This window comes from Protomyctophum parallelum (assembly GCF_964188405.1).
Source record: "Protomyctophum parallelum genome assembly, chromosome: 7".
Lineage (NCBI taxonomy): Eukaryota > Metazoa > Chordata > Actinopteri > Myctophiformes > Myctophidae > Protomyctophum > Protomyctophum parallelum.
In genome coordinates this window covers 5304454-5331423 of record NC_139705.1, presented here as the reverse complement: position 1 = coordinate 5331423, position 26970 = coordinate 5304454, and the positions used below count along the sequence as shown (strand labels likewise).

The 26970-nt window shown below is 44.2% G+C and overlaps 2 protein-coding genes across 2 annotated transcripts in view; both read left to right on the top strand.

Moving 5' to 3' along the window:
• agap2 (ArfGAP with GTPase domain, ankyrin repeat and PH domain 2) overlaps positions 1-17173 on the top strand; it is a 31395-nt gene extending 14222 nt beyond the window's left edge. Inside the window, 14 exon segments of the mRNA XM_083769158.1 lie at positions 110-245; positions 1217-1351; positions 2515-2636; positions 3703-3861; positions 4574-4645; positions 5332-5436; positions 6151-6352; positions 8608-8730; positions 9207-9341; positions 11392-11543; positions 12009-12099; positions 13116-13338; positions 14262-14601; positions 15721-17173. Of these exon segments, the coding sequence (XP_083625284.1) occupies positions 110-245; positions 1217-1351; positions 2515-2636; positions 3703-3861; positions 4574-4645; positions 5332-5436; positions 6151-6352; positions 8608-8730; positions 9207-9341; positions 11392-11543; positions 12009-12099; positions 13116-13338; positions 14262-14601; positions 15721-15927 (2202 nt within the window). The 3' untranslated portion in view covers positions 15928-17173.
• Positions 17174-18788: 1615 nt separating this feature from the next.
• zbtb39 (zinc finger and BTB domain containing 39) lies at positions 18789-26485 on the top strand (the record flags this gene model as incomplete). Its single annotated transcript, XM_083768849.1, has 3 exons — positions 18789-20162; positions 21976-22347; positions 25440-26485. The coding sequence occupies 3 exons, from the start codon at positions 18789-18791 to the stop codon at positions 26451-26453; spliced, it is 2760 nt and encodes a 919-aa protein (XP_083624975.1). The 3' UTR covers positions 26454-26485.
• Between the last annotated feature and the right edge of the window lie 485 nt (positions 26486-26970).

The window sequence follows — 26970 nt, the reverse complement described above, 5'->3', positions numbered from 1 at the left end:
TGTGTGTGAGAGAGAGAGAGAGAGGTAGAGAGAGAGACAGAGACTTTGGTTATGCCCTGTTGATTCTTTATAGGCCTCAACCCCATTCCAATTCCTCTGACCTCATCAGTTCAGCAGCTGGGTGGACGCAGTGATCCTGGTGTTCAGTCTGGAGAACGAAGCCAGTTTCCAGGAGGTCTATCAGCTCTACAGTCAGCTCAACGTCCACCGCACCGACATCCCCATCATAGTAGTCGGCACCCAAGGTCAGCACACTAGTCAAATGATGTGTTCGTTTAACTTTGAGAGCGTACAAATGTATAACCAAATGGGCCATTTGTACATTAGGGCCTTATATCTTCCGTTTTTTTTGTAACTGAATGGCTGGAAAAAGGAAATGAAGAGTTTACATTATAGTACATGCATATACTAATGTATATCTGGTTTCAGTATTTATTTATGGTGTATTGTCTCTATTATTAAGGTTATTGTAGCAGTCAATTTATATTGGGGGTCGGGAGGGGGGCGGGGCGGGGGTCCCGACACATTGCCAAAGCATTTCCGGGGGTCCCCGGGGGCCAAAAACGTTGAGAACCCCTGCCATAGATCATCACTCCAAATAGAGCCCTCAGAGTTGCAAAGAGATTAAATGGACAAAAGCACAGAAAAACACAGAAAAAATAAAACACCAATGATGTTGCTGTGTTGTATATGACTATATGAGATATAATGCAATTATATATGAATATTGGCCCATACAGTAATCATTTAATATATTTTACATTGTGTTGGTACTTTGTCCTCACAATTGTAAGGCTCCATCTTGACCAAAACCATTCTTGACTGACTAATAGTAATAGTGAACATTGCAGACAAAGTGAATGGTTAATTTAATTGGGCGCATGAGTCAAATTGATTATTCAACATAATTGGCCCTGCAAATAAATGTACTATATGTGTATGCCAGTCTAGAACTAGAGCTATTGTTTACAAGAAAATAATCATAGCTACTCAAAAATAGTCAGCATAAATTTGAATAAACAGCTCCAGAACGCTTTAACAGAAATATGGACATTACGGACAAAATAGGCTGTTGATATTACAACAGACTGTATAGTGAATTGGTTTAATCACATCGCTATGAGCTTGTAGGTCTGCTATTTTTGAAAAAAACGTGAAAATATTTATTTCAGAAAACTGGAGGATTTAGAATAAACTTTTAAACTTTTGGTTTCAGACAAAATAAGCAGCACCAACCCCCGTGTGATCGAGGATCAGAGAGCCAGGCAGCTGTGCATCGATGTGCGCCACTCCTTGTTCTATGAGACATGTGCCACGTACGGCTTCAACGTGGACCGCGTGTTCTCCGAGGGTGAGCGGAGGAAGATCTTCTCTACAGCTACATTACATTACTGTTTGCCATCACAAAATACTTATTTCTCTCACCATGAATATTAACCCATTTTGGGGCCGGGAACCCCTTTTGCTGTTTTAAACATTATGTTATCATTTTGCTATTGAAAAATAGCAGATCTACAAGCTCGTAAGCGCGCCACCGAGTGGCGCGCTTACGAGCTTGTAGGTCTGCTATTTTTGAAAAATCGTGAAAATATGGCACACGCCTTTGAATATATATTCATTCAGAGCGAACGTTTTTAACTCAAATCTTTGCTTCTGAGGGGTTCCTGGAACAACATATTTTCAGATGGGGGTCTGCGGCCAATTACATGAATTATATTTTTGGGGGTCCTTGACATGAAAATGTTCTAGAACGACTGACAGAGAAACATGGGGTTGTCTTAGAAGACATTTGTAGAATCGTTCCCAGGTCTAAATGGGTTAAAGGACCACTTCACCACTTTTCAACCTATCTTCATATAATAGGTCCTCACTAATAATCATGAAAAAATGGCGCAATTCTTTTCTACTCAGTCTGTGTCTCATAGGGCTGTGGGCAGTTCAGAAACCTTCTTCCAGTGACATCATCGATGGGGAATACAACCTAATAGAAACTGCAGGCTTTCTAGTCCAGAAAAGTTGCAATGCGAAAATGGAAGCCGTCGTTCTCACGATAATGAAAATCTAAAAGAAATGCAAATAAATCTCTCTGCATGATGATGTCACTGTAAGACGGTTTCTAAACTGCCCACAGCCTTCCTATGAGACACAGACTGAGTAGAAAAAAATCGTGCCATTTTATCATGATTTTATTATATGAAGATAGGTTGAAAAGTGGTGAAGTGGTCCTTTAACATGTTATTTATTAGTTTTCATTGGGTGACTATGGATCAGTTAACCACTTAACCCTCTAACACCCGCATTAATTTCTACTTGCAAAAAATAGATTTCAACCTTACTACTACTTTGTACTACTGGGACTAAGACTAAAAAATATGTTAAAAAAAATAAAAATAAATAAATTTAGTAATAAAATAAAATTGTTGCTAAAAAGCAACGCTGGGTCTGAGGGTTAAAGTGTTTAATGATATTACAGTGGAACCCTCTAATCATCATTATACTGTCCTCCCCTCACAGCCTCCCAGAAGATAATTGCTCAGAAGAAGCAGGCGGCCCTCCTGGCGTCCTGCAAGTCTCTCCCTAACTCTCCCAGTCACTCTGGAGGCTCTACCCCAGGATCAGCATCTTTCCCTGGTCAGGTAAAAAAAAAAGCAAAGAGCTACGAAACATGCAGGGACAACTGCTGAACAACCTTTTCTCTAAAAGCTCAGCATGCCAATTTTTAACTTCCACAATCAGCTTTTTTTAACCCATTCTGGGCGGGGAATCCCTTTTTGGTGTTAGCATTATGTTATGCTTTAGCTATTGAAAAATAGCAGATCTACAAGCTCATAGTGTGGCACTCAGCTTGTAGGTCTGCTATTTTTTTTTAAATCTTAGAACGACTGACATAGAAACATAGCTTTTTCAGAAAACTGTCATTTTCAAACAGACATTTTTAGAATCTGATCTCAGGTCAAACTGCATGGCCAGGGGGCTATATGAAATTAAGTTTCACAGTATAAGTTATACAGTTTCAGCAGAGATGGGAAAGTGAAAAACCTTTGTAGTCCTCTCGTGAGGCTATATTATGCAAGGGTAATGAAGCAGTCAGGGATTTGTGTTATACGCTTTTCCACTAAAGCTATAGGAATTGAATAAAACACTGCTAGCATTCGACTGTCAATATTAAAGCAATATCTCATTGTGTCAGAATATTGAGCACTCATTTCACCACATCAGAAGTGGACCTTTGAGGCGTTTCTCAACGTTAATATCTGCAAAGAATCAAAGGTACTACTTTTCATAGTATACTGTAAAGCAAGTGAAATATAACCATCATAACTACATTATCAAATAAAATAGGACAAAGTGAGCCTCAGTACTATATTCTCCAAGATCCCACAAGAGTCAGAGTGACACATTACAAGAGGTATAATGTACTACAGGTATAGCTGCTTTAGGTCTCTATTTCCCTCCTCACAGTACAACAACACATTCTCTACATGCATACAAACATATTACATTCATACCATGACTCAGTCATTACCCATACGCATTGTTCACCAACTTCTGAAATGCCGTCAATCATTCATTGTCCATTTTTGCTTGATCAATTTTGTTTGATTTTGTTTGTCTCGTGACATGAACCATTCTCGTTCTCCATCTCTCTATACCCTCATCTCCATCCCCGTCTCTCTCGTTCACCCTCTGAAAACCAACCAGGCCAGTAATGGTCAGAGTGAGCACCCCTACTCCCTCCCCTCCACCCCTGTGTTTGGCCACAGAGAGCTCCGTGTCGTGGCAGGGGGCGAGGTGGGAAGTAGTATAATAACCTCCCGCTCCCTGAAGAATATCCCCCACAGACGGCCGTCCCTCTTCAAGGTCAGTTGTGTCTGTCTGTCATGCCTTCAGGCCTCCTGTCACCCAGTGTTGTTTTCGTCGGCTAAAACTATAAAAGACGGAAAATGTTCGTCGACTACCTTTCTTCACGGACTAAAACTAAATAAAAACGAATCTATGATGAGTAAAACTGAGACTAAATATACTGACAATTTCGTCAACAAATAAAAAAAACTAGACTAAAATGTTAGGAAGGGACTAGTGGACAAGAGATCCAGTTTTATGCTGGGTTGCATGCTGAAAATAGCAGATATACAATCTCACAACGCGTCGCAGCGCGACGCGTTGTGAGATTGTATATCTGCTATTTTCAGCATGCAAACCAAAGTGTAAAATATGTCACTACAACGACATCAAGGCCTGTCAAAACACATTTTAGTCGACTAAATCAACTGTAGATTTAGTCGACTAAAATCGTATGACATTTAAGTCGACTAAAACTAGACTAAACACTAGAACATTCCAGGTGACTGAAATGTGACTAAAAACTAAGTGAAAACTATTCAAGAGACTATGACTAAAACTAAAATAGAAATTTGCTGCCAAAAACAACACTGCTGTCACCCCATATGCCACCGCTGTCCTCTTGTTGACTTGTCCGACCTTGCATATCCAAATCCCTCTGCAACTCTTTCCGTTCAAAATGCTGTCTTGTGACCTTGTGTTCTCGCCTTGTCGTTTAACTCCTCTTTAGAACCGCGATGAGAAGAAATCCGCCGATGCTAAAGGGGACCTGGGCAGTGGACGTGCCATCCCCATCAAACAGGTCGGTTTTGATGTGATTTTGTGACATCAAAAAATCTAAATCTATAAATCAATGTGTTTCAGTGTGTTTCTCAGAACAGAATTCCCTCTTCATATCATATGTGTAGTGTAACAAGCGGAGCAAAAATCAACTTCATTTGTTTTGCCATGCACTGAAGCAATAAAGCAAGCAGAAATAGTTGTTTTTCATCTTTTCGTCATTCCCAAGGGTGCGCTATAAATAATAGCTTATTGAGCTGTTATTGTTAGATCTGTCGGGACTGCTCTTTCTGAGAGTTACACTGCTAGACAGACAGACAGACAGACAGACAGACAGACAGACAGACAGACAGACAGACAGACTGACTGACTGACTGACTGACTGACTGACTACTGTTTTGGCTCTGGGCGGGAACCCCTTTTGGTGTTAGCATTATGCTATGCTTTAGCTATTGAAAAATAGCAGATCTACAAGCTCATAGAGCGCCACCGAGTGGCGCGCTACGAGCTTGTAGGTCTGCTATTTTTGAAAAATCAAAAACTTTCGCATTTTTTTCAGAAAACTGTCAGGATGTGGAAGACATTTTTTTTATAGAATCTGATCTCAGGTCAGAACGGGTCAAGTCCAGCGGATAGGAGACGATGGACAGGGAGCTGTGGTCAGTGCTTTATGTGCAGTGCAGTGAGTGACCCCTTTGTTCCTCACAGAGTATCTTGTGGAAGAGAAGTGGGAGCTCGCTGAACAAGGAGTGGAAGAAGAAATACGTCACTCTGTCCAACAATGGCACGCTGTCCTACCACTCCAGCTCCAGTGTAAGAGAACGCCACGCACGCTCCCAGATCAATATGCTGGTATAAAACACAGAGAAATAGCAGCTATAAAGGCCTGACAAGCTTTCACAGTGAAACAGTGAAAAGGACACGCTCGCGTTTGTTTACCCTTGTAATATATAGCCTATAGGATCGGACAGGGTTTCATTTACAGTCAAAATTGCTGTTCAGAACAGGTCACTTTTTTCTAAAGTCCTAAAGATTCTATATAATATTTTAATGTTTTCCCAGGATCATCGGCCATATTCATATGGTGGCCATTTTGCTCATACTCGGGGATATGATTGCCATTTATATTAGCTTCAAACAGTTATGATGACATACAGTAGAGACATTTCCTGATACTTGGGTCTCCATTTTCGTCACCGCTAAACCCCTCATCCCTAAACTTCTTTGTCTTTTTTTTTTTTACTATTTTGAAAAGCATTTTTGAATAGTTCAACTAGCCAATCTACATTGACACGTTGTGAGCGCTTGTAGACTGGCCATTTTAACTATTCAAAAATGTTTTGCAAAATAGTAAAAAAAAAAAAAAAAAAAGGCAAAGAAGTTCAGGGATAAGGGGTTTAGCGGTGACGAAAATGGAGCGCCTGGTGTTCAGAAAAGACGTTTTAAACATTCCCGGTCATATACACACGACTGTGGATTCCTTGAAGAAAGTATAGGGCCTGATTTGTGATCGTTGAACCGTTCCAGGACTACATGCAGAATGCTCACGGGAAGGAGATTGACCTCCTGCGCGTGACAGTGAAGGTTCCGGGGAAACGGCCCCCCAGAGCCGTAGCCCCGGCAGGAGGCTCCTCCTCTGGGCCCCCCTCGGCCCCCCCCGGCGCCACCTCTGTACCTGGAGTCAATGGACTGACCAAGGACGTAGCGACTACTGAAGGCACCAGCACAGGTATACCTTTTGCAAATGTGTCGTATTAGGGCGTATTAGGGCATTCACTTCTAGTCATTTTTACTAGTTGAATAGTTTTCTGGAAATAAATATTTGGACATTTAAAAACTGTGTACATTGGTGACTATAACTATAATCTACCTGATGTTGAGGCCTACAAAATCGGGGGGGAAAATAAATAAACCCTTCTTTTTTTTAAGAGAACAAGGTCGACTAGTGGATTTACTAGTCGACTAGTAAACTAGTCGACTAGTTGCTTAATGCCCTAGTGCGTATGTGCGTCCGTGTGCACGCATGTGTGGGTGCTGTTACAGTGTTTTTTTTTTTGTTTTAGTTTTTTTTCACTTAATTTTTTATTGTGTTTAATGTTTCTAAATGTCAAATGCTGATGAAGAGACTTCGCCAGAGAACTGCTGCTGCGGTCTATAGACTGTTTCTATAGACTGTTTCTATAGACTATTTCTATAGACTGTTTCTATAGACTGCTCAGCTCGGAACTTCCGTCCCCTCGGCTTCTAAATGTGCCTTTTGTCTGTGCAGACAGTGAGCATAGTTGATTTAGCCTGAACCCAAATAGTTCCAAATAGTTCAAAGTGGAATATATAAATTATATAATATTGTGTTGCGTGCCAAATTCACGTCATCATACAGACAGTACATCGTATTGTATGGTCTCTCAACTCATATTATATCTCATATCAGCTTGCATAGCATTATCGAGTGTTTCTCAAGACAGAGCTCCGCAGCAGAATCTGTCGGCAGCTCCTGTCACAACTCGAGTTAGGTGTCCATTTTGTGGCGGGAACCCCTTTTGGTGTTTTAAACATCATGTTATAATTTAGCTATTGAAAAATAGCAGATCTACAAGCTCATAGCGCGCCACCGAGTGGCGCGCTACGAGCTTGTAGGTCTGCTATTTTTGAAAAATCGTGAAAATATTTATTTCAGAAAACTGGAGGATTTAGAATATTTTTTTTAAAGGTCAGGCGGCAGGCCTAGATGGGTTAAACAAATGTTTAACAAAGACACGCGCAACCGGAAGAGGAGGCACCAAATGGGCCAACATCCTCATCCTGTTATCCACATGCAATTGGGCGCCACACCCCCGGAGGTAAATTCAAAGGAAAAAGCAGCAGAGGGCGCTGCTTTTCCTTTTCTTTGCCGATGGGGTTCCCAGATTGTACATTCACTCGTACTAATACTGGTATCCGGAATGCTCATCTTAACACACTATATTTTCCTGCCGACCTGTGACATTGTTCAAGCCGTTTTCGGTGCGCAAACAGAGACAACTCACTTGCGGGCTGAGCGGCTGGGCCAGAGGCCAGGTTGTATACCCAGGCCTGTGGAATTCATAAGCAGTTATCATACACTGACACCACACCGCGTATTCCGGGCGGAGTCACCACCCCCAGGGTAAGTTGTGATTTGCTCTCGTTCAACTGCGATGCAATTTGCGGCATTTCCAAAACAATATTGCGCAGAGTAGCGATTATCAAACGTATTTGCAATGCCATACGTTGAAAGATCTGTTGCCCGTGGACAAGGGCACGTTACCTCCGCAAGTTAGATATTATCGGCATAGATGTTTATCCGTATGTGATTAAGTATTGGAAAAAGTTGCATTGGCAGCCATAGAAAATTCTGCCCAGGGTAAAAAACCGGATGTGACGTTTTTGGGCGTTCCTGTCTTATGTGGTGTCCGTGTATAGTAGCCAATTTGAATGGAATCTGAACAAACTGACAGATACTGATACAGAAGAATATATTGCTGTCAGGTGGAATTACCTTGTATGACCAAAACCATTCCTTTACGAAATATATATTTAAAAAAACAAAAACCTTAAAATAGCCTATCTAGGGGGCGCCCGCTGGCCAAGTGGTCCGGGCGCATGCCACTATATAGGCTTTGGCCTGACAGCGCGTTGCGTGTTCGAATCCCGTTCATGACAACCATTGCTGCGTGTCTCTCCCTCTTTCCTGTCAGTCTTCACTTGATACTATCAATAAAGGCAGAAAAAAAGAAGAAAAAAAAAAGCTCACATTGAATCATATTCATATCTCGACACATTGGGAGCTTGTAGATCTTCTATTTTATTTTTACTGTGGACCACCACCGCCGCAAATATAAATGCAGCTGGTGATAATATGACTATGTCATCATTTCTTGTTTTTTGGTGCATGACACCCGCACAGAACCGAACAGTAACTGGGGTTTCATCAATTACCTGCTGCTTTCTTTCTGTCTTTGCCAGGTGCTCAGCTCTGTCCTTCCACCCTGAGTGTTGTTGACGACAGGACCGGTGTGGTGTCTCCTCAAGGAGACAGAGGACTCCAGCGATGTCCGTCCACGTTGTCCACCAAGGCACAGAGTGTTGGTATGTATACTGTGAGACCATTTACTGTAAAAAATGAATTAAATCCGCACTTCCAGTCGAGTAAGAGCCTTTATTAATATAGAAAGTGCTCCGCAGCAGCAGTCATACCAGACAGACAGCATTTTGACACTGACGAAGGCCTGCGCGCCGAAACGCGTTTGTCTGTCTGTCTGTTCTTTTGGAATCTGCACCCAGCACACGCCTGAACCTATATAAAACTGTCTGAGTATAGAGCGTGCCTTTTCCCCTGAAGTGAACCATTTACTGTGAAGTCATCGGTGTTCATTCAAATTTTTGAATGTATACAAATTACTTTTCTTTCTACGGGATCATTTTACTGCATCACCTTTCTAACCGTCATGAAATCACCCATATGTTTTAAGTGAAATCTTTACAACAGGCCACTGGCGGCTGTGATCTCAAGACAATTTTCCATGGTGTGATTTATGAGTCATTATTTTGCACCCAAATGTCAGACGCTCTGGAAGGAGTAGCCGGCCCCTTTGCTGGGAAAGACTCCAGCCAATCCTCGCCCATGAGCGACAGAAAGAAGAATAGAAGGAAGAAAAGCATGAACCAAAAAGGAGACACAGCTGTTGGCCAGGCTGAAGGTGATGAGATTACGTTACAGTTTGTAGCTCATTTTCTGATATGACTTGACTGTTAGTCTGCACTGTAGATACCTATACAAGAAATAACTAAAATAGCACATCGATATAAGCTTAAAAGGATCACAATGGATCACAAGTGTATTGTCACTATTGTGTGAGAGTCTTGAGTGAAAGCATATTATTTCATGTGCTGTACGTGACTTTTTTAACATAACATCCAAATAAATCAAATCAAATCAAGCTCACACTATGAGCTCACACTATATTTACCAAGAAATATTAATATTAACATTTAAAAAATATAATCATTTTATTATACAATGATTGTCTAAATACCCAGGAGCCTGGACAACAGTGTATGGGAAATATAATTTTATTCTGGGCGGGAACCCCTTTTGGTGTTTTAAACATTATGTTATAATTTAGCTATTGGAAAATATTTTTGAAAAATCGTTAAATGTGCCTCAAATCTTTCCGAAAATTGTCATGATTTAGAAAACTTTGTTTTTAATTTCGACGTCAGGCCTGAATGGGTTAAGAAAATATATGGATTGTCTATAATCATAATAGCAAACTGTATGTCTTCTCGTGTAGCTATACCTTCGTCTCTTCCTGCTCTGATATTTATCTATTACAATGTCTTTACTGCTTGTTCTCAACCCTCGCATTTGCCTTTCTCTCTTTCTCTTCCTTTCTGCTCCTTTTGCTTATCTATCTATTGCAGCAAAGCGCAAAATGTGGAAATTAAAGAGCTTTGGTAGCTTGAGAAACATTAATAAGACAGGTAACAGCTGATGGTGATGAATCCGCTTGTTATTCATTTCCATTGTTCTATGATTTAGTTTCCTTTTTTTGTTGTGTCTGGCATAGTTACATACGACATACGAGTAGTTCATATAATGATTGTTTTCACATCATCATAATAACAGAGATTTCTTCCCGCTGTTCCATTTCCATGCGTCAACTTTTATGTTGTTCTTTGGGCCGATTCATACTTCTATTTTAGAGCCGAATAAAAGTCGGTTCGGCTCTGTAGAGCCTACAATGTGACGTCATTTGAGGTTCGGGGGGGGGGGGGGGGGGGGGCGGGTACCGTCCTAAAGTCGGCTCTTCGGTGCTACTGAAAATTTCTGACGAGCCGAATTCATTTCGGCACTACAGCGCCGAAACAGCGTTAAAATAGGAGTATGAATCGGCACTTTAAGTACAACTCTGTTCTGTTCAATATTCCTATATTCAACTAGTGTGTAGATTTTTGTCTTACACAAAAATTGAATTCCCATTGACAATGAATGGAGAATTTACGTCATATGTAGACGGGCAAATCGTCTATTTCTGTCCCACACAAATTCCCATTGTTGAATGGATGATGTACAACGATAAGAGCTTCCCCAAACTTCACATGGGTGTGATTTTGTAAGTTACTATTAATTAACACTGCATTTCTGTGTACCGTCATTTTATTTATCCATTGCTGCTTTTTTATATGCAAATTCCAATGTGTATTGGACATTGCATACTTGATTTGACTGCACCTTCCTGTTATTTCACTTTGCTCCTTTTCTATTCTTTTTCTCATTTTAACTTTAATGTTTTGCTCAGAACACGTGAAGTGAGAATCATCCCGATTATTCTTTATTACAGAAAAATGTGTCCATAAACTCACGAGGTCCCTTTGCGTGATGACGCGGCGCGCGCTCAGCGCGAGTGCATAAAATGGGGGCCGCACTTCCGCCTTCTCACCCCATTTCCTTTTCTTCTGCAATACAGAAGGAACCAACCTGTGTTATCACTGAGAGAATAAAAGAATACTTGTGCATATGGCCTCATAAAGGACGAGTGGCCCCACACTTGTACCGCGAGGTGACTTGCAGTATTCGAAAACGCGGCTAAACCAAGTTTTGAGATGAAATGAAATCTTGAACAGAATACATTTATTTACCCCACTAACATCTGTAATTGTATGACGTCACAACACAGTTGATTCTGGGACTTTTATTACTGTATAAGCACCACATTTTAGCTGTGTTTCTTGCCCATGTCCCTGCAGACGAGGAGAACGCAGACTTCATCATAGTGTCATTCACGGGGCAGACGTGGCACTTTGAGGCACAGAGTCTGGAGGACAGGGACTCCTGGGTGGTGGCTATTGAGAGCCAGATTCTGGCCAGCCTGCAGTCCTGCGAGAGTGGCAGAAACAAGGTAAATCATCACCTGTCACTCGGTCAGAATTCACTGTCTGATGCACATGGTAAATGTATTGTGCTGTAGTGCCTTTTTATCCAAAGTTCTTTACAATGAGCGTTACATTCACCCATTCACACGCACATTCACACACTAGTGGCACAGAAAACCATGCAAGACACCAACCTTAGGGGTTTCAGTATCTTGCTCAAGAACACTCTAACTATAGTCTGAGAGTCTTCATATTGATATATTGTTATAGTAAGGAAATGGAAAATGCAACAGGTGTATGTGATAAATCAATAAAATCATGATATGTCTTGTATGTGCATATTCTTATACTGTATACAAAAGATATATATATATATATATTGAGTAGTTGCATATTTCTTCTTTTGTGTCCTTAATGTGTCCTGCCGATACGTGTGAATGTAAATAGATTGTGTGTGTTTTTTGTGTCTGTGTGTGCGTGTGACTTTGCAGGCACGGAGGAGCAGCCATAACGAAGCAGTAGCATTACAAGCTATCCGCAACGCAAAGGGAAACAGTCAGTGTGTGGATTGCGAAGCACCAAGTGAGTTCTTACAGATCCCATCCAATCACCTCTATCGAATACTGGACAACTCACCCCGGTGCTTGCCCGTTTTTCCTCCCGGAATTTTCACCAGTGAGGGGGATAACTTTGTAATATGCTATTGGCTGTTTGTATTCTTTTTGGAAAAATATAAAAAGATACTCCTGTGGAAAGGTTTTGCCCACTCAAATGGTACCTCGTCAGATAATCCCCGCACATATCCTACAACAGATTCTGTGAACAGACTTCACTGTAGTAGCTTTTCATAAATTATATTTGTACTTAGGCTGTTCTGCTGTCATGAAAGTTTATAGTTAGAGAAATTCAAAGTCCAGCCGTCTGCTGTCCCACCCCTCACTGGGGTAAATTCTGGGAGGAAAACAGAAACGGGGTGAGTTGTCTTGTTACCCCTCTATCTAGTCTCTCTCCTCTGGTGCTGTGCCAAAAGGAAGATTCAAGATTTCCCTCTTATCATAACTTCTTGTCCAGCCGGTACTATAGGCACTTTAGGTGCAATTTTTATTATTTTTTTCTTATTCTTTTCCACTCTTTCGGACAGAGTAGGATTTACTGTATGTCTTCCTTGTATGTTGTATGGCATGACATTTATGTATAATTATTTTCCCCTGTATTATTGTAAACTGTTATTTTCAATGATATATATGAGGAATGTTCACAGAAACACTGCACCTTCAAGTCACGTGACAAGGTTCTTCACAGCTGTTATCTGTTTGGATAAATTACATGCATTTTGATTGGTTGTTTACACTTCCTGAAATGTATTTAGTGACAATGTCAGCCCATTCTTGAAGCCTGAGGAAGGTCGCAAGACCAAAACGTTGCTCAATTAATAAAATTGCTCTGAACTGGCAAGTGGCTCTCTTTGTCATCATCGCACCTGCTCCAAATTGCCTGCCGGGTGTGCGGAAGTCTTCTCTCTATACCTCTCATCATAACCTAAAATGTGTGTATACTTGTCCTCTTCTGTTTTTGCTTGTTGCCGCATTGTCCTGCAGACCCCACTTGGGCCAGCCTCAACCTGGGCGCGCTGATCTGCATCGAGTGCTCGGGGATCCACAGGAACCTGGGCACCCACCTGTCTCGCGTCCGCTCTTTGGACCTGGACGACTGGCCAGACGAGCTCACGCAGGTCCTGGCCGCCATCGGCAACCATATGGCTAACAGCATCTGGGAGAGCTGCACCCAGGGCAGGACAAAGCCCTTGCCCAATGCCACACGGTGAGTCCCAGGCAGTTAACATATGAACATATTCCCAAATATCCCCCGTAAATGCCGTTAATCTTTCATGTATTTATGTTTTGATCAGCCAAGTATATGAATACTGTATGTAGGATAATGTCCCTTAATTTACTATTCTGCTGATTATGAATCATCTGGCATCGTCCTCGCAGGGAGGGGTTTTAGGGAGTACGCATCCCTGATCGTGCATGTGTTCTTCTTAGAATATGCATGGGCGTGCGCGTGTGTACTGTATGTATGTGCTGATGCGTCGGTACTGAGTTCAAAGGTTATCTAAAGTCTAGCCTCGATACCCAGGCTTTCATTTCGTCTGCGCGAAAGATGAAAGCCTGGAAAAAGCCGTGGGCTGAACCAGTCTAAAAGTGGGAGTCAACCCTTCCGGGTGGGCGTCGCTCTAAATGATGTGACGTAGCGCTGCACTAGGGGGGAGAGGAGGGGCCGGGGTGACGGACAGATCGATGAGATCCAATCAGGGTGCGCGCATTTCTGAGGCGCGACCCGCCCCTCTAGACCAGAAATGTCTCTGCTTAGGTCAGGCTATCTAAAGTCCAATAAACAGGCTGCGAACATAAGTCATGGGACCTTAAGAAATGGCATATTTTAATGATTAGGCTACCGGGATACATCGGGATCCCAAAACGAATGGGTCCACGTGATATGAATATGAACAGCAAATGACATGGATAAAATCAGATATACGACCAGTTATTTCACGATTTCGGATTCGATCATATCAGTCCAATGAAGGGCCCCAGGACGCCCTTTTCAGGGCGTCAAACCTAGTACCTCACGGTCCAATTTCCCCCCTGATAGCCAAGGGCACCCTGGGCCACGGGTCACGGCTCCACTGGCCCAATGGCTAATTTGTCCCTGCACTTCTCCCCCTTGTGCCTCCCCTGCAGTGAGGAGAGAGAGTCGTGGATCCGTGCCAAGTACGAGCAGCGGGTCTTTGTGGCGCCGCTGCAGGCCGCTACAGGTGTGGCTGTCCAGCAGCAGCACACAGCAGAGGACACCACCACCACCACCACCACCACCACCGGCGGCGGCTCCGGCAGCAACATGTCAGCGTGGCTGCTCTCCGCCGTGAGCGACAGAGACCTGCCCAGGCTGCTGCTCCTCCTGGCCCACAGCACCAAGGAACAGATCAACGCTCACCCCGCCGGGCCTCCTCTGTGGCCTCGCACGGCCCTGCACGCAACGTGTCAGCTGGGAGACGCGGTCATGACGCAGCTGCTCGTCTGGGTGAGTTGTTATAGCTTTTGTTTCTATAGTTCTTCATGCAATTTACAATTTAGGCATTTAGCAGACGCTCTTGATCCAGAGCGACTTACATTTAAGCAAAGACAAAAGCATGGCATGCATCACATATATAAAAAGTAGTTATCATGAATCATGTATGAACTAAGAACGTAACAGTGGAGTATCTATGTCAATTATACATACTATACTAAATTATATATTATACAATATACATGTGTACTATAAAGTGCTATGACTACATGAAATGCAATTCCAGTGCTGTCTACGTAACGAGCTATAAGTCTGTCTAAAATACTATCTAAGTCTACATAAAGTGCTATCTAAGTGCTATCTAAGTGCTATCTATCTAGCATAGTTTCAGCCTCTGTATCTTGTTATAGTTTTTCCCAGAGGGTGCAGTGAGGATAGATTGGAAGAGGAAAGTCATTGGTTTTCCTGTACAGAAATGCTCAACGTTTTTTGCTAGTGCACCCCTGACTTAGTAGCAGTATGGGCACAGATACAAATGCACACTGACAAGCTTAACATACAGTAATCAAAACGATTCCAATCAAAACGTGTGTGTGTGTGTGTGTGTGTGTGTGTGTGTGTGTGTGTGTGTGTGTGTGGCTATTTTCACATAAGATATTTAGTGTTTACTGTAAGTCGCTCTCGATTAAGAGCGTCTGCTAAATGCCTTAATTGTAAATTGTAGTGTAGAGCCCTTGGGAATCCAGTCAACTATAAAGTATAGGGCCCTTGGGAGTCCGGTGAACTAAGTACAGTATATGGTTTAAGACCTATTGAATTTCAGTGATTTATTGATTACACTTAAAGTGGTTAATCAATAAATTGCTAATTCAATCAATCCAATTACATTATTTCAATCGAGCCAGACATCTAAAAGTGGACAGACATGCAGTACACAGTTTAAAAACAAACAGCATGCTAATAAACAATGTGCTAAAACAGACAAAAAACTCCATCCGCAGCCGGTCTCTAGTACATATATACATACGCACGCACGCATGTGAACAAAAATCCAGATTGTATGTAATAGAAATAGACACACCATTATAATTGCTGACACATTTTCAACTAATGGAACGTTTCTCCCTGCAGTATGGAAGCGACGTGAAGGCAAAGGACGACCAAGGCCAGACAGCCTTGATGATGGCAAAGAAAACCGGGAGCAAAGGCTGTGCCGACATACTGCTTCAACACGGCTGCCCTAACGAGACCTCCCCTACCACTGCCACGCCTGTTCTCGCTCGCCGGTCCAGCACTGCCAGTCTGGGTCGAACCGGTTCCACACGGAAGCGCACGTAGTTTGAACTGAAAATGCCGTCTGCACAGAAACTGGTGGCAACATGCGAAAACGTTGACTTTGTGTAGATATAATAATAAAAAAAAGATCTTGACTGTGGGAAATGGGGAAGGGGACTATACAACATCCTATGTACAGTAATTGTATTGTCACAGGAGCCTGAACAACATATCAAACAATTGAAAAGCAATATTCATTCAATTTGTTGATAGATAATATTGCTCAAACGTGTGCTGTCATTGACTCAAAAGGACTCAAAAAGACGTTTGTAGCTGTCCATAGTAATTACAGTACGTTACAATCTGACCACTGCATTTCCACTTCCTCCTAAAGAAGTGCAATAACCGACAACAAGTTGTCAGATAGTGAAAATGAATAGAGCAAACTGTTTTGGGTGTGCGCTCATTGTTGCGAGTGGTTTGAGAGGGTGATTTATTTTTTAATATTTGTTGTCACTGGACCAAAACAGTTATTCTTCTTTGTCTTTGCAAATAAAGTATAAACATACAGTATGTCATGTTGTTAGTTATGTGTGCCTGTTGCTACAATGCAATGGTCAAAGATGGCCAATATAAAAAATAAAAAAAATCAGTGATAGACCAACTGAAATAATTATGAAATTCTGCTTAGTCTAGAAAATTGAATGGTTGAAATACTGTATGAAATATGTCAGTGTTATTCTCCCAGAGTAAAGACATGACGTAAATATACTGTAAATGTACCTGCTGCATACTTAATGTTAAAATCTGTAATGGACGTACAACTTAAAAGTCAGAAATGGTAAGACTCGATTTTGTAAATTATTTCTTACTGGTAGTTTTGGAAACATGATTGTCAACTTTGTTTTTTCATTGTCTTTTATAATTTCCTATAGGCCTACTCGTACCATGTCAAGAACATACAAAACAATATTCTCATTATGTATGGCTATTTGTGGAGAATTATCTGGAATAGCCTAAATAAAGATCATGGCAACATTTTTATTATTCATGTCAAATGTTGTGAAGGTCACCCATGAATTTGAGCCATGATGATGTTTCATAGTGTGTTGAATGAGTCTCATTTATCACCTTAGACCGGGTGAGCTAAAGGAAATGGTAATCTGAATAAATTTTGTAATTATCATTATGAATATTATTGGCCTTTTCTTTGCAGCCCTTCCCTCCCCCCAAATGACTGGGTGACTGTTTAGTCATCCGGACAGTAGGTGGCGCCCAAACTGTATTTTTGCTGATATTACGTCATACATGTGCGACAAACGTTTGCTTCTCAATAAATAAAAAATAACAGAGACAAGTGTTCTGTTTGCCTAAAGTAAAAACACAGCTTTCTATGGGTAAGACATTTTTATAATTTATCTTAAGAACCGACGGGCATTGTCCTCAATGAGCGGTTGATTTTAATATCGAAACGAGAAATCTAATTAGTCTAGCAATATAATAGAGTTCTAATGTGACGTTTTTCTTTTATGCTTGCCTTTATTATCACTGTCAATTATTATTTGTCAAACTAACGATGTTAAACTTAATCTGTCAACATGCATGATTGAGAAATCTCTATAATCTGACCGAACCTTTCTATAGAATAGTTCCAAATGTGCGCAGAATGTGGAGTATTTAACAGGTGATAGAAAGTCTTCTAGTTTGATTGATTGAAGTATGTATTAACAGTTTGCAGAATGGGTACATTTCACACGAAAGCACAACTCAATACAAAGACTGTTACTGTGTGTGGACGACATTACACTTGTTTACAACAGGGTCCACCTTTTTCAATTCATCAGAACATTTAGAGACGAACAAAGATCGTTTATTAAGAGTTTATTGCGCTGGAAAGTAACGGTGACGAGAAACAGAAGTTATATTATATAACTTCTAATATATATACAACATACTGTATATATTAGTATAGTTATATTATATAACTTCAGTTATAATAAGCAGAGTTGCTATACTATATATATATATATATATATATATATATATATACACAGTATGACTATACACACCAGAGGAGGGCAGGCGTCCGACTGTCTACATACAAGTGTCTATTTGTATGTCTCTAAATGTTTTGATGAATTGAACAATGTGGACCCTGTTGTAAACAAGTGTAATGCTTAATTGGGTCGTCCACTCACAGTTAACAGTCTTTGTATTGAGTTTGTGCTTAAAATGTACTGTAAATTCTACAAACTGTTAATAAATATTTCAATCAATCAATCAATCTGTCCAAATCCATTTCTGGCCAAAATCCATACAATGAGAAAAAAAAGAGGACAAAAACAAGACCTGAGAACTATTAATGGACAGCTGATTGTCCGTTGCGGTAGAGCGCGACCCTCGATCACCCATTGGAATGTAAATGCATGCCTTTTTTCAGCCTTTGTAATCCAGCTCGTATGGCAGGTATATATCTCTTTGAAATCCTTTAGTGCTATACGATTGTGCCCGGGGGGTAGACGACAATTAAATGAACACATCTTCTCTGCCCCCAAAAACGTAATTCCTGGATATGTGACACACACGTCTATAACCCATTCTGACCGGGCACCCATTTTGGTGTCAGCATCATGTCATGCTTTAGCTATTTAAAAATAGCAGATCTACAAGCTCATATCGCGCCACCGAGTGGCGCGATACGAGCTTGTAGGTCTGCTATTTTTTGAAAAATCGAAGAGCGACTGACATTTCTAGAATCTGATCTCAGGTCAGAATGGGTTCATCAGACCAGTGTGTGTCCGGCGAAAACCTCGTATGAATCTGATCTCAGGTCAGAATGGGATAATGTTGTTCCATTGATGACATCCTTGCTGTTTCCCGCGGTCCACAGTCAGGGCCTGCCGTAGCAGCAGCAGCAGCTGGGTATGAGGATCCGGCTGCAGGGCCCCGGCCACGCCGCTGGCCTCCTGTCTGAGCTCAACCGCTGCCGGCAGTCCAGGATGTACTGCGACGTGTTCCTGCAGGTGGGCAACCGCTCCTTCTCGGCCCACCGCGCCCTCCTGGGCTGCGCCGGAGCGTATTTCCGCAGCCTCTTCTCGCGGTCGGCCCAGTCGTCGTCCTCCTCGTCCACCACCACCGCCGCCGCCACCGCCGCCTTCTCCCTGGAGTTCATCTCCCCGGCCAGCTTCGAGAAGGTGCTGACGTTCATCTACACGGGGGAGATCGTGACCGACCTGATCGACGTGGGCGTGCTGTACGAGCTGGCCGAGCGGCTGGGCGTGAGCGAGCTGGTGAAGGCCTGCCACGCCACGTTCCCCGACATGCAGGCCTCGTCGGTGGCGACGAGCTGCAAAGCGATCGGCGCCGGCGGAGGAGGAGACCCGGGCCTGGACTGCAACAACATGGCCGCCGACGCGCCCGCCGCGGTCTCCGTGTCGGCGCTGTCCGCGTGTTCGTCCGCGGCCTCTTGCTCCTCCCTGTCGTCGTCGGCCGCCCCCACCCCGGCCGCCGCACACTCCCCCCTGCTCCTCCTCCAGCACAACAGGACAGCCAGAGACCTGGAGATGAACCAAAGCTCTGCCGCTCTGTCGCTGCAGCACCTCAAGACGGAAGACGTCCAGTCTCACGTGGGCTACGGCGGGCAGGTCGCGGCGGAGAGCCGGCTGACCGGAGAACACGGCCTTCTGGCTGTTAAAAGCCAGCCTCACGGAGTCCTGCCTCCGTGCCTCCCTGCGCTCCTCCTCCCCCAGCTGAAGACTGAGACGGGGGAGGAGGAGGAGGAGGAGGAGGGGGAACATGGGGTAGGCGTCGGGGGGATCTGCGGAGACGACGGGGACGGGCGGATGGCTGTTTGCGGGGGCATGGCCAGCCCTCTGGCTCAGAGCGGCGTCCTCCCCGTGCCCTCTGACTCCTGCTCCTTCGCCGATCCTTCGGCTCGGCGTGGGCCGGAGGTCGTCTGCGGCACCCCGACGGCATCCTCCTCCTCGGGAGACCCACTAGTCTGCTTACGGGTCGGGGTGGCGGAGGGACGCGCGGCAGAGGATGTGACCCGGGACAAAAGGCTCATGTTTGGGGAGGTAGAAGGGGGGCAACATGATGACGAGGGGGAGAGAGACCCCCTACAGGAGTGCAGGGTGATCGAGGGCACCGAGGAGGACGAGCCGTGGGGTCCGCTGGCCGGCGAGATCATCGAGCTGAGCGACGACGAGAACTACATGGAGGAGGAGGAGGAGGACGACGACGACGAAGACGACCTCGTCTGTGTGGAGAACGGAAACGGAGCCAACTCCCGCGTCCAGGTAATGTTATCTCTTTCTTTTTTATTTATTAACCCATTCTGACCATTCATACGAGCTTTCCACTGGACACACACACTGGTCTGATGAACCCATTCTGACCTGAGATCAGATTCTAAAAATGTCAGTGGTTCTTCGATTTTTCAAAAAATAGCAGACCTACAAGCTCGAGTGGCGCGCTATGAGCTTGTAGATCTGCTATTTTTCAATGGCTAAAGCATAACATAGTGCTAACACCAAAATGGGTTCCCGTTCAGAATGGGTTAATAAACTAGTCAAATACGCACATCAAGGTCAAGGTAAACTTTATTGTCCACAAGGGAAATTTGTCTTGGGCTTTCACCCCAGCTACAGCCACACATGAAACATCAATGACAAACAAAAATACATTACAGAGGAAGACACGACATTATGATGTGGATAATCTCGCCTCACACAGTTACCGCTGTTTCAGAGCCTCGTTCAACATCTTGGTACAAACGATTTTTTAAAATCTGATGTACTTCCACTTTGGTTCTTTGTGTCTTCTCCCAGAGGGCAGAAGTACAAACTGGCCATTTAAAACATGGGTAACGTCACTTCGTGGAGGTGCTGGGTTCAAAAAGTGACATGGGGGGGGGGGGAAAGAGAAGGGAAACCCGCACACTCATTTTGACCGGATGAAGAGCAGATGAAGAGCCTTGGCTCGAAACGTCGTCAATAATTAAATATACCATTTGGACAGTAAATGTGTGACAGTAAATAAACATACATGCACGTTTTACTGTGTCCGGCATATTATTAATATCCCTGCCATCAAGGTCACAACGAGACAAGTAGAACCCAAGACAGCAAAAATGATTAAGCAAACGGATAATGAAAGGATTAATAAAAAAAATATGAAATAGGTCAATAAAACATCGCTCGCTATTGGATTTTAATCAAATCGGGCTGCTTTCCAGGTTACAATGTGCTTCATGCTCACGCTGTCCCAGTGTGGATTTTGACAAAAATGTAGAACCAGATGACCGCTCGACAGAAACGACAGCGTGATCACATCCACTACATCCATCCTTACACTGGCTCCCGGTTGTTTTTAGAATAGATTTTAAAGTTCTTTTACTTTGTTTACAAAGCTTTAAAATGGCCTCGCCACCCACCTATCTTCAGGACTGCCTGCCCAGGTATGTCCCAAACCGCCTCCTTAGGTCCGCCACTGCTGGCCTGCTTGAAAAGCCACCAAAAAATGGCATTGAAAAAAATATGGCGAAGCAGCGTTCTCCTTACCACGGGCCGACGGTTTGGAATAAACTTCCAATCCACCTTAGACTGGCACCCGCCTTAGATGTTTTTAAAACTCAGCTTAAGACCCTTTTTTTTTTTACTCTAGCATTTGGCTGAATCCTTTGATTTTAATTATTTGTTGACTCACTGTTTTACCTATTTCTTTGTCTTTTTATGCATTTTTGATGTCGTTTGTTTTTTGCATTGTACTTTGATTGTGCCTTGATCGTTATGTTGTTTGATATCTTTCATACGTTGTTTGTCTTGTAAAGCACTTTGCGCTGCACTGGTGTCATGAAAGGTGCTCTTTAACCCATTCTGAACGGGAACCCATTTTGGTGTCAGCATCATGTTGTGCTTTAGCTATTGAAAAACAGCAGATCTACAAGCTCATAGCGCGCCACCGAGTGGCGCGCTACGAGCTTGTAGGTCTGCTATTTTTGAAAAATCAGACCAGTGTGTGTCCAGTGGGAAACCTCGTATGAATCTGATCTCGGGTCAGAATGCGATAAATAAAGTTTATTATTATTATTATCATCCTTCCTCTCTCCAGGTGACGGGGAGCGCGGGGTCGTGCAAGGCCTGCGCGGCGCCCCTCCCGGCCGACCCGGCCGCCCTCCGGGCGCACGCCGAGAGCCACCTGACGGAGACGGGCCTCCTCTGCCGCGTGTGCGGCGCCTCGTTCTCGGACCCCGCCGCCGGCGCGGGCCACGCCCTGCTGCACCACGTCGGCGTGCGGCTCTTCTCCTGCGACATGTGTCACCTCCAGTTCTGCAGCCAGGGCAAGCTGCTGCGCCACCGCCGCAACGCGGCCGCCGGCTACACGCTGCCACAGGGGGCGCTGCTGCTCGCCGGGGCCGGCCAGAGCCTGGGACCCGAGCTGCAGTGCGCGGTGTGCAGCAAAGCCCTCGCCAAGGACCTCCAGGTTAGTGAGTTTTTTGTCGACCGCTATACAGCTTTAGGGGCTGTATTAGCCCATTCTGACCTGAGATCAGATTCATACGAGGTTTCCGCCGGACACACACTGGTCTGATGAACCCATTCTGACCTGAGATCAGATTCTAAAAATGTCAGTCGCTCTTCAATTTTTCAAAAATAGCAGACCTACAAGCTCGTATCGCGCCACTCGGTGGCGCGATATGAGCTTGTAGATCTGCTATTTTTCAATAGCTAAAGCATAACATGATGCTGACACCAAAATGGGTGCCCGTTCAGAATGGGTTAGGGACCCTCTGGTCGTTTGTGATAATTGCAGTCGTTTTGTCATCTTAAAAAACCCATTCTGACCTGAGATCAGATTCTAAAAAAAATGTCTTCTACATCCTGACAGTTTTCTAAAAAAAGCTGTTTCTATGTTAGTCGATTTTTTTTTTTTTTTTTTTTTTTTGTTTTTAAGATATTTTTTTGCGGCTTACGCCTTTTATTGATTTTTGAAGGGACAGACAGTAGGCTGACAGGAAACGGGAGAGAGATGGGGGGATGACATGCAGTAAAGGCCGTGTCGGGTCCGGGAGTCGAACCCGCGGCACACTGCGACTGGATTACCAGTCCGGTGCCCAGACCGTTACGCTACGGCCTGGGCCAGTCGATTTTTTTTTAAATAGCAGACCTACAAGCTCGTAGCGCGCCACTCGGTGGCGCGCTATGAGCTTGTAGATCTGCTATTTTTCAATAGCTAAAGCATAACATCATGCTAACGTTAGCCATGGTTCACGTAACGCTCGTACTTCACGAGCGTCATCTGCAGCCTGTTTTACGCGATCACTACATTTACAGAGCAATATATAAACGTGTGTATATATAAACATTCAGATTTCAAATATAAAGTACTCACCACGTGTGCCACGGGTGTTGGCACTGCTGCATTCCGCGTTGTTTAATAAATCAGAGCTGTTTTTTTGCCATATGCTTTCAACTACGCACCCCTGTCGGTCGGGAGGTGTGTTGCATTCTGATACACTGGGTGTGTTCGATATAGGCATGCTGACCGCACTGCCAATACAAACTAAACTAATAGTCGAGTGCGCTCCCGGTCAACTGTGAGTTTTCCAAACGCACCCCGTTTGAGAAAAATAGCCGGGGCGCTCGGATAAAAATGCCTTTTTATGAAACAACGTGGGATGCAGCAGTGCTAATCGCTGTACCAGCACATTTCGAACATGAGTACTTTATTTTTGAAATCTGAATGTTTACGTACACGTTTGCTCTGTAGATGTAGACGATCGCGTAAAACTGGCTGCAGTTTGCGTCATGAGATGACTGTCATGATTATGACAGTCATGTTTCAGGGCTAAGGCCTTGTATACATCAGACACTTACTTCTCTTTTGGATTCATGTTTATTCAGTATTTAAGTCCGACGTCATTTTGTAGTGCTACGTTACGTCCGGGTCCAAGTGGCACCAGCTCCAGCTTTTCAGAAAGGAAGCCATTGAGGGTTAAAATGGATCTTAATGCTTCCAACTCGAGTAGAATTATTAATGTTTAAGTGTCCATGACAAAACAAAAATATGATGTGGAGACAATAAAGACTATTATTATCATTATTATTGAAGGTGTTAACAGTCAGTCCATTTGCTCAGTAAAATATTTCGGGGGCATATTTAGAAGGTGTGCAGGCTTGAGTATGTTGAATCTAGTTTGCATTAATGAGGATTTAGTTGACACAATTAAATAAAATGGCGATAGTATCCAGTGTGGGGCAGACGGCCTGTCACAGCCAGATTTGGGAGAGCAGCGCAGCGGTAAAATGAGACTTTCGTGGTTGTTTTCGTCTCAGATTTAGTCCGACGGAGCATCACAGTATAACACTATGGGGACACAAAAGCGACACAAAAGTAGGACCCGGAAGTATCTCAGGTGGGGGCGCTCACGTCACAGCTAAAATACTGAATACTGTAGGCCTGGATAAAAACCTGTATGCAGATGCTTTCTAAATTGGGACCTCAGCTTACAGCTTACATTTTTTCAAACAAAGATTTCCTAAAACATTCATAAATATAATGCCAAGTCTTGAAATAGAGCTGTGCATGTAATTTTCTATTTTTGTGTATGTTTTTGAAATAAATGATGCATTTATATAGGGCCTTTATCCAAAGCACTTAACTCTATCTCTGCCGCTAGCTGCTCCAAAAGATGAAAGATAACTATGCAGTATTACACAATTTATCTATTGAATACAAAATCACCCCTGTGTGAAGTGAGGGGCGATCTTGTCATCGTACATCATCATGACATAACATGTCGATTCTTCTCAGACACACATGACGTAAATTCTCCATTCATTGTCAACTTTTGTTTATGACGAAAACGACACTAATCGTTGAATATAGGAGGAGCTAGCGCCCCTCAAAAATAACCTGCTTTGGCGATGTAATACAGTATGTTTGTTTCATACCTATATACAGTAGCTCCAAAGCTGTAATTGAATAAAAGAACCATGGAACCCTTCTTCCGCCAGAGTCAAGGTTATAATAGTTAACTAAAACTAACTAAAAAACGAAAACTAGAATTAAAAAAACATTTTAGTTAACTGAAACTAAATTGTGTGTCTTCAAAACTAACTAAAACTGTTAATAACTGAAATTATAGACAAAATACCCTTAGTTTTAGTTTATTTATATGCCTTTCGGATATTTATAATATAATCCTTTTAAATTCATTCGATTCATTTCCTCATTTCTTCAACAAGCTTTACGGCAGTTTTCAGCACCGTACGGCAGCATGTAGCCACGCTAACCCTAACCCACAAATAAACCAAAGTACGAAAAAAACTAAAACTAAACTATAACTAAACTAAAACTAAGCATTTCACCAAAATAAAAACTAGCAAGCCGCTTTAAAAACGAACTAAAACTAACTGAATTAGGAAAGAATAATGTCAAAACTAACTAAAACTAAACTATAATGAAAAAAACAAAACTATTATAACCTTGGACTGTACCAGTCGCGTGTTCTGTGTGCAACATGCTCATCGTTGGTGTGTTTTCATGTGCTCTTCGACCCCCTCTCCCCCCAGACGGTGAGAGACCACCTACTCAGCCACGTGTGCGCCCAGTCCCTGAGCTGCGGCGTGTGCCACCTCCCCCAGCTCACCCTGTGCTCGCTGCTGTGGCACGCCCTCAACCACCTCTCCCTGGCCGTCTACTCCTGCCCCCACTGCGCCCACGGCTTCCTGGAGCGCTCCCAGCTCGACCGGCACATGGCCCTGCACGCCGAGGAGGCGGCGGCCAAGGAGAGGGAGCAGCAGCAGCAGCAGGGCTTCAATAAAGCCGGAGCGGACGCCGCCGCCGCCGCCCGGTGCGGGGAAGCGGAAGAGATGCGTTGCTTCCTGTGCCCGCAGACGTTCCGCTCCTCGTCGGCCTTCCAGTACCACCTCAGCCTGCACACCACGGAGTCCATAGGGAATGGCGGCGCCGCGGGGGGCTTGGGGGGTGGGTGGCTGGGCAAGCGGCGAGCCGACCAGATCCTGGAAGGCTCCCCGTCGTCGTCGTCGTCTCCGCGGGAGGCCGGAGGCGGAAGCCTGGTGAAAATGACCAACCTGGGTTTTGGCCTGGGGGGCGGCGGCGGGGGGATGGGCGGCTTCGGTCTGTCGGATAAACTCTTACAGGGGCCGGTGCCGCCGGGCTTCCCCATGGGGCTCCTGACCAACGGGGGCGACGGAGGAGGAGGAGGGGCGGCGTGCGGCGCGCGGGAGAAGTGGTACCGCTGCCGCTACTGCGGCAAGCGCTTCGCGCACTCGGGCGAGTTCACCTACCACCTGCGCATCCACACCGGCGAGAAGCCGTACCAGTGCAAGGTGTGCCTGCGCTTCTTCCGCGGGCGCTCCACCATGATCTGCCACCTGAAGACGCACGCCGGCGCGCTCATGTACCGCTGCACGGCCTGCGGCCTCTACTTCTCCACGCTGAAGATGGTGTCATCGCACATGGAGGTCCACAAGGACCACCTGCCGCCGGACTTCAACATCGAGCAGACCTTCATGTACAACGACCACTCCAAGGAGCCCCTCCCCCCCCCCATGGACACCTGATCACGTTCCTTCTTCTTCTTCCCCTGACCTATGATGCTGTGCGTGTGTGTGTGTGTGTGTGTGTGTGTGTTGTGTGTTGTGTGTGTGTGTGTGTGTGTGTGTGTGTGTGTGTGTGTGTGTGTGTGTGTGTGTGTGTGTGTCGTGTGTGTGTGTGTGTGTGTGAGACTGGGTGTGTGTGTGTGAGAGACTGGGTGTGTGTGTGTGTGTGTGAGTCAGAGAGACTGGGTGTGTGTGTGAGTGAGAGAGACTGGGTGTGTGTGCGTGTGAGACTGAGGGGGTGTGTGTGTGTGTGTGTGAGACTGAGGGGGGGTGTGTGTGTGTGTGTGTTTGGGGGGGAGTGGGCACTGTCTCGTGTCTGTCTTTGACTAACTCCTACACAGTTCCTGGTTGTTGAATTGTAGACATTTGTGAATTGAGCAGGTTTTTTCTATCCACATACACACAGTGGCCACTTGGTGGCACTGTGTCTTTTGTTACATGTCCCAACCTGAGAAGAGGACTGTTGACTGTCACTACA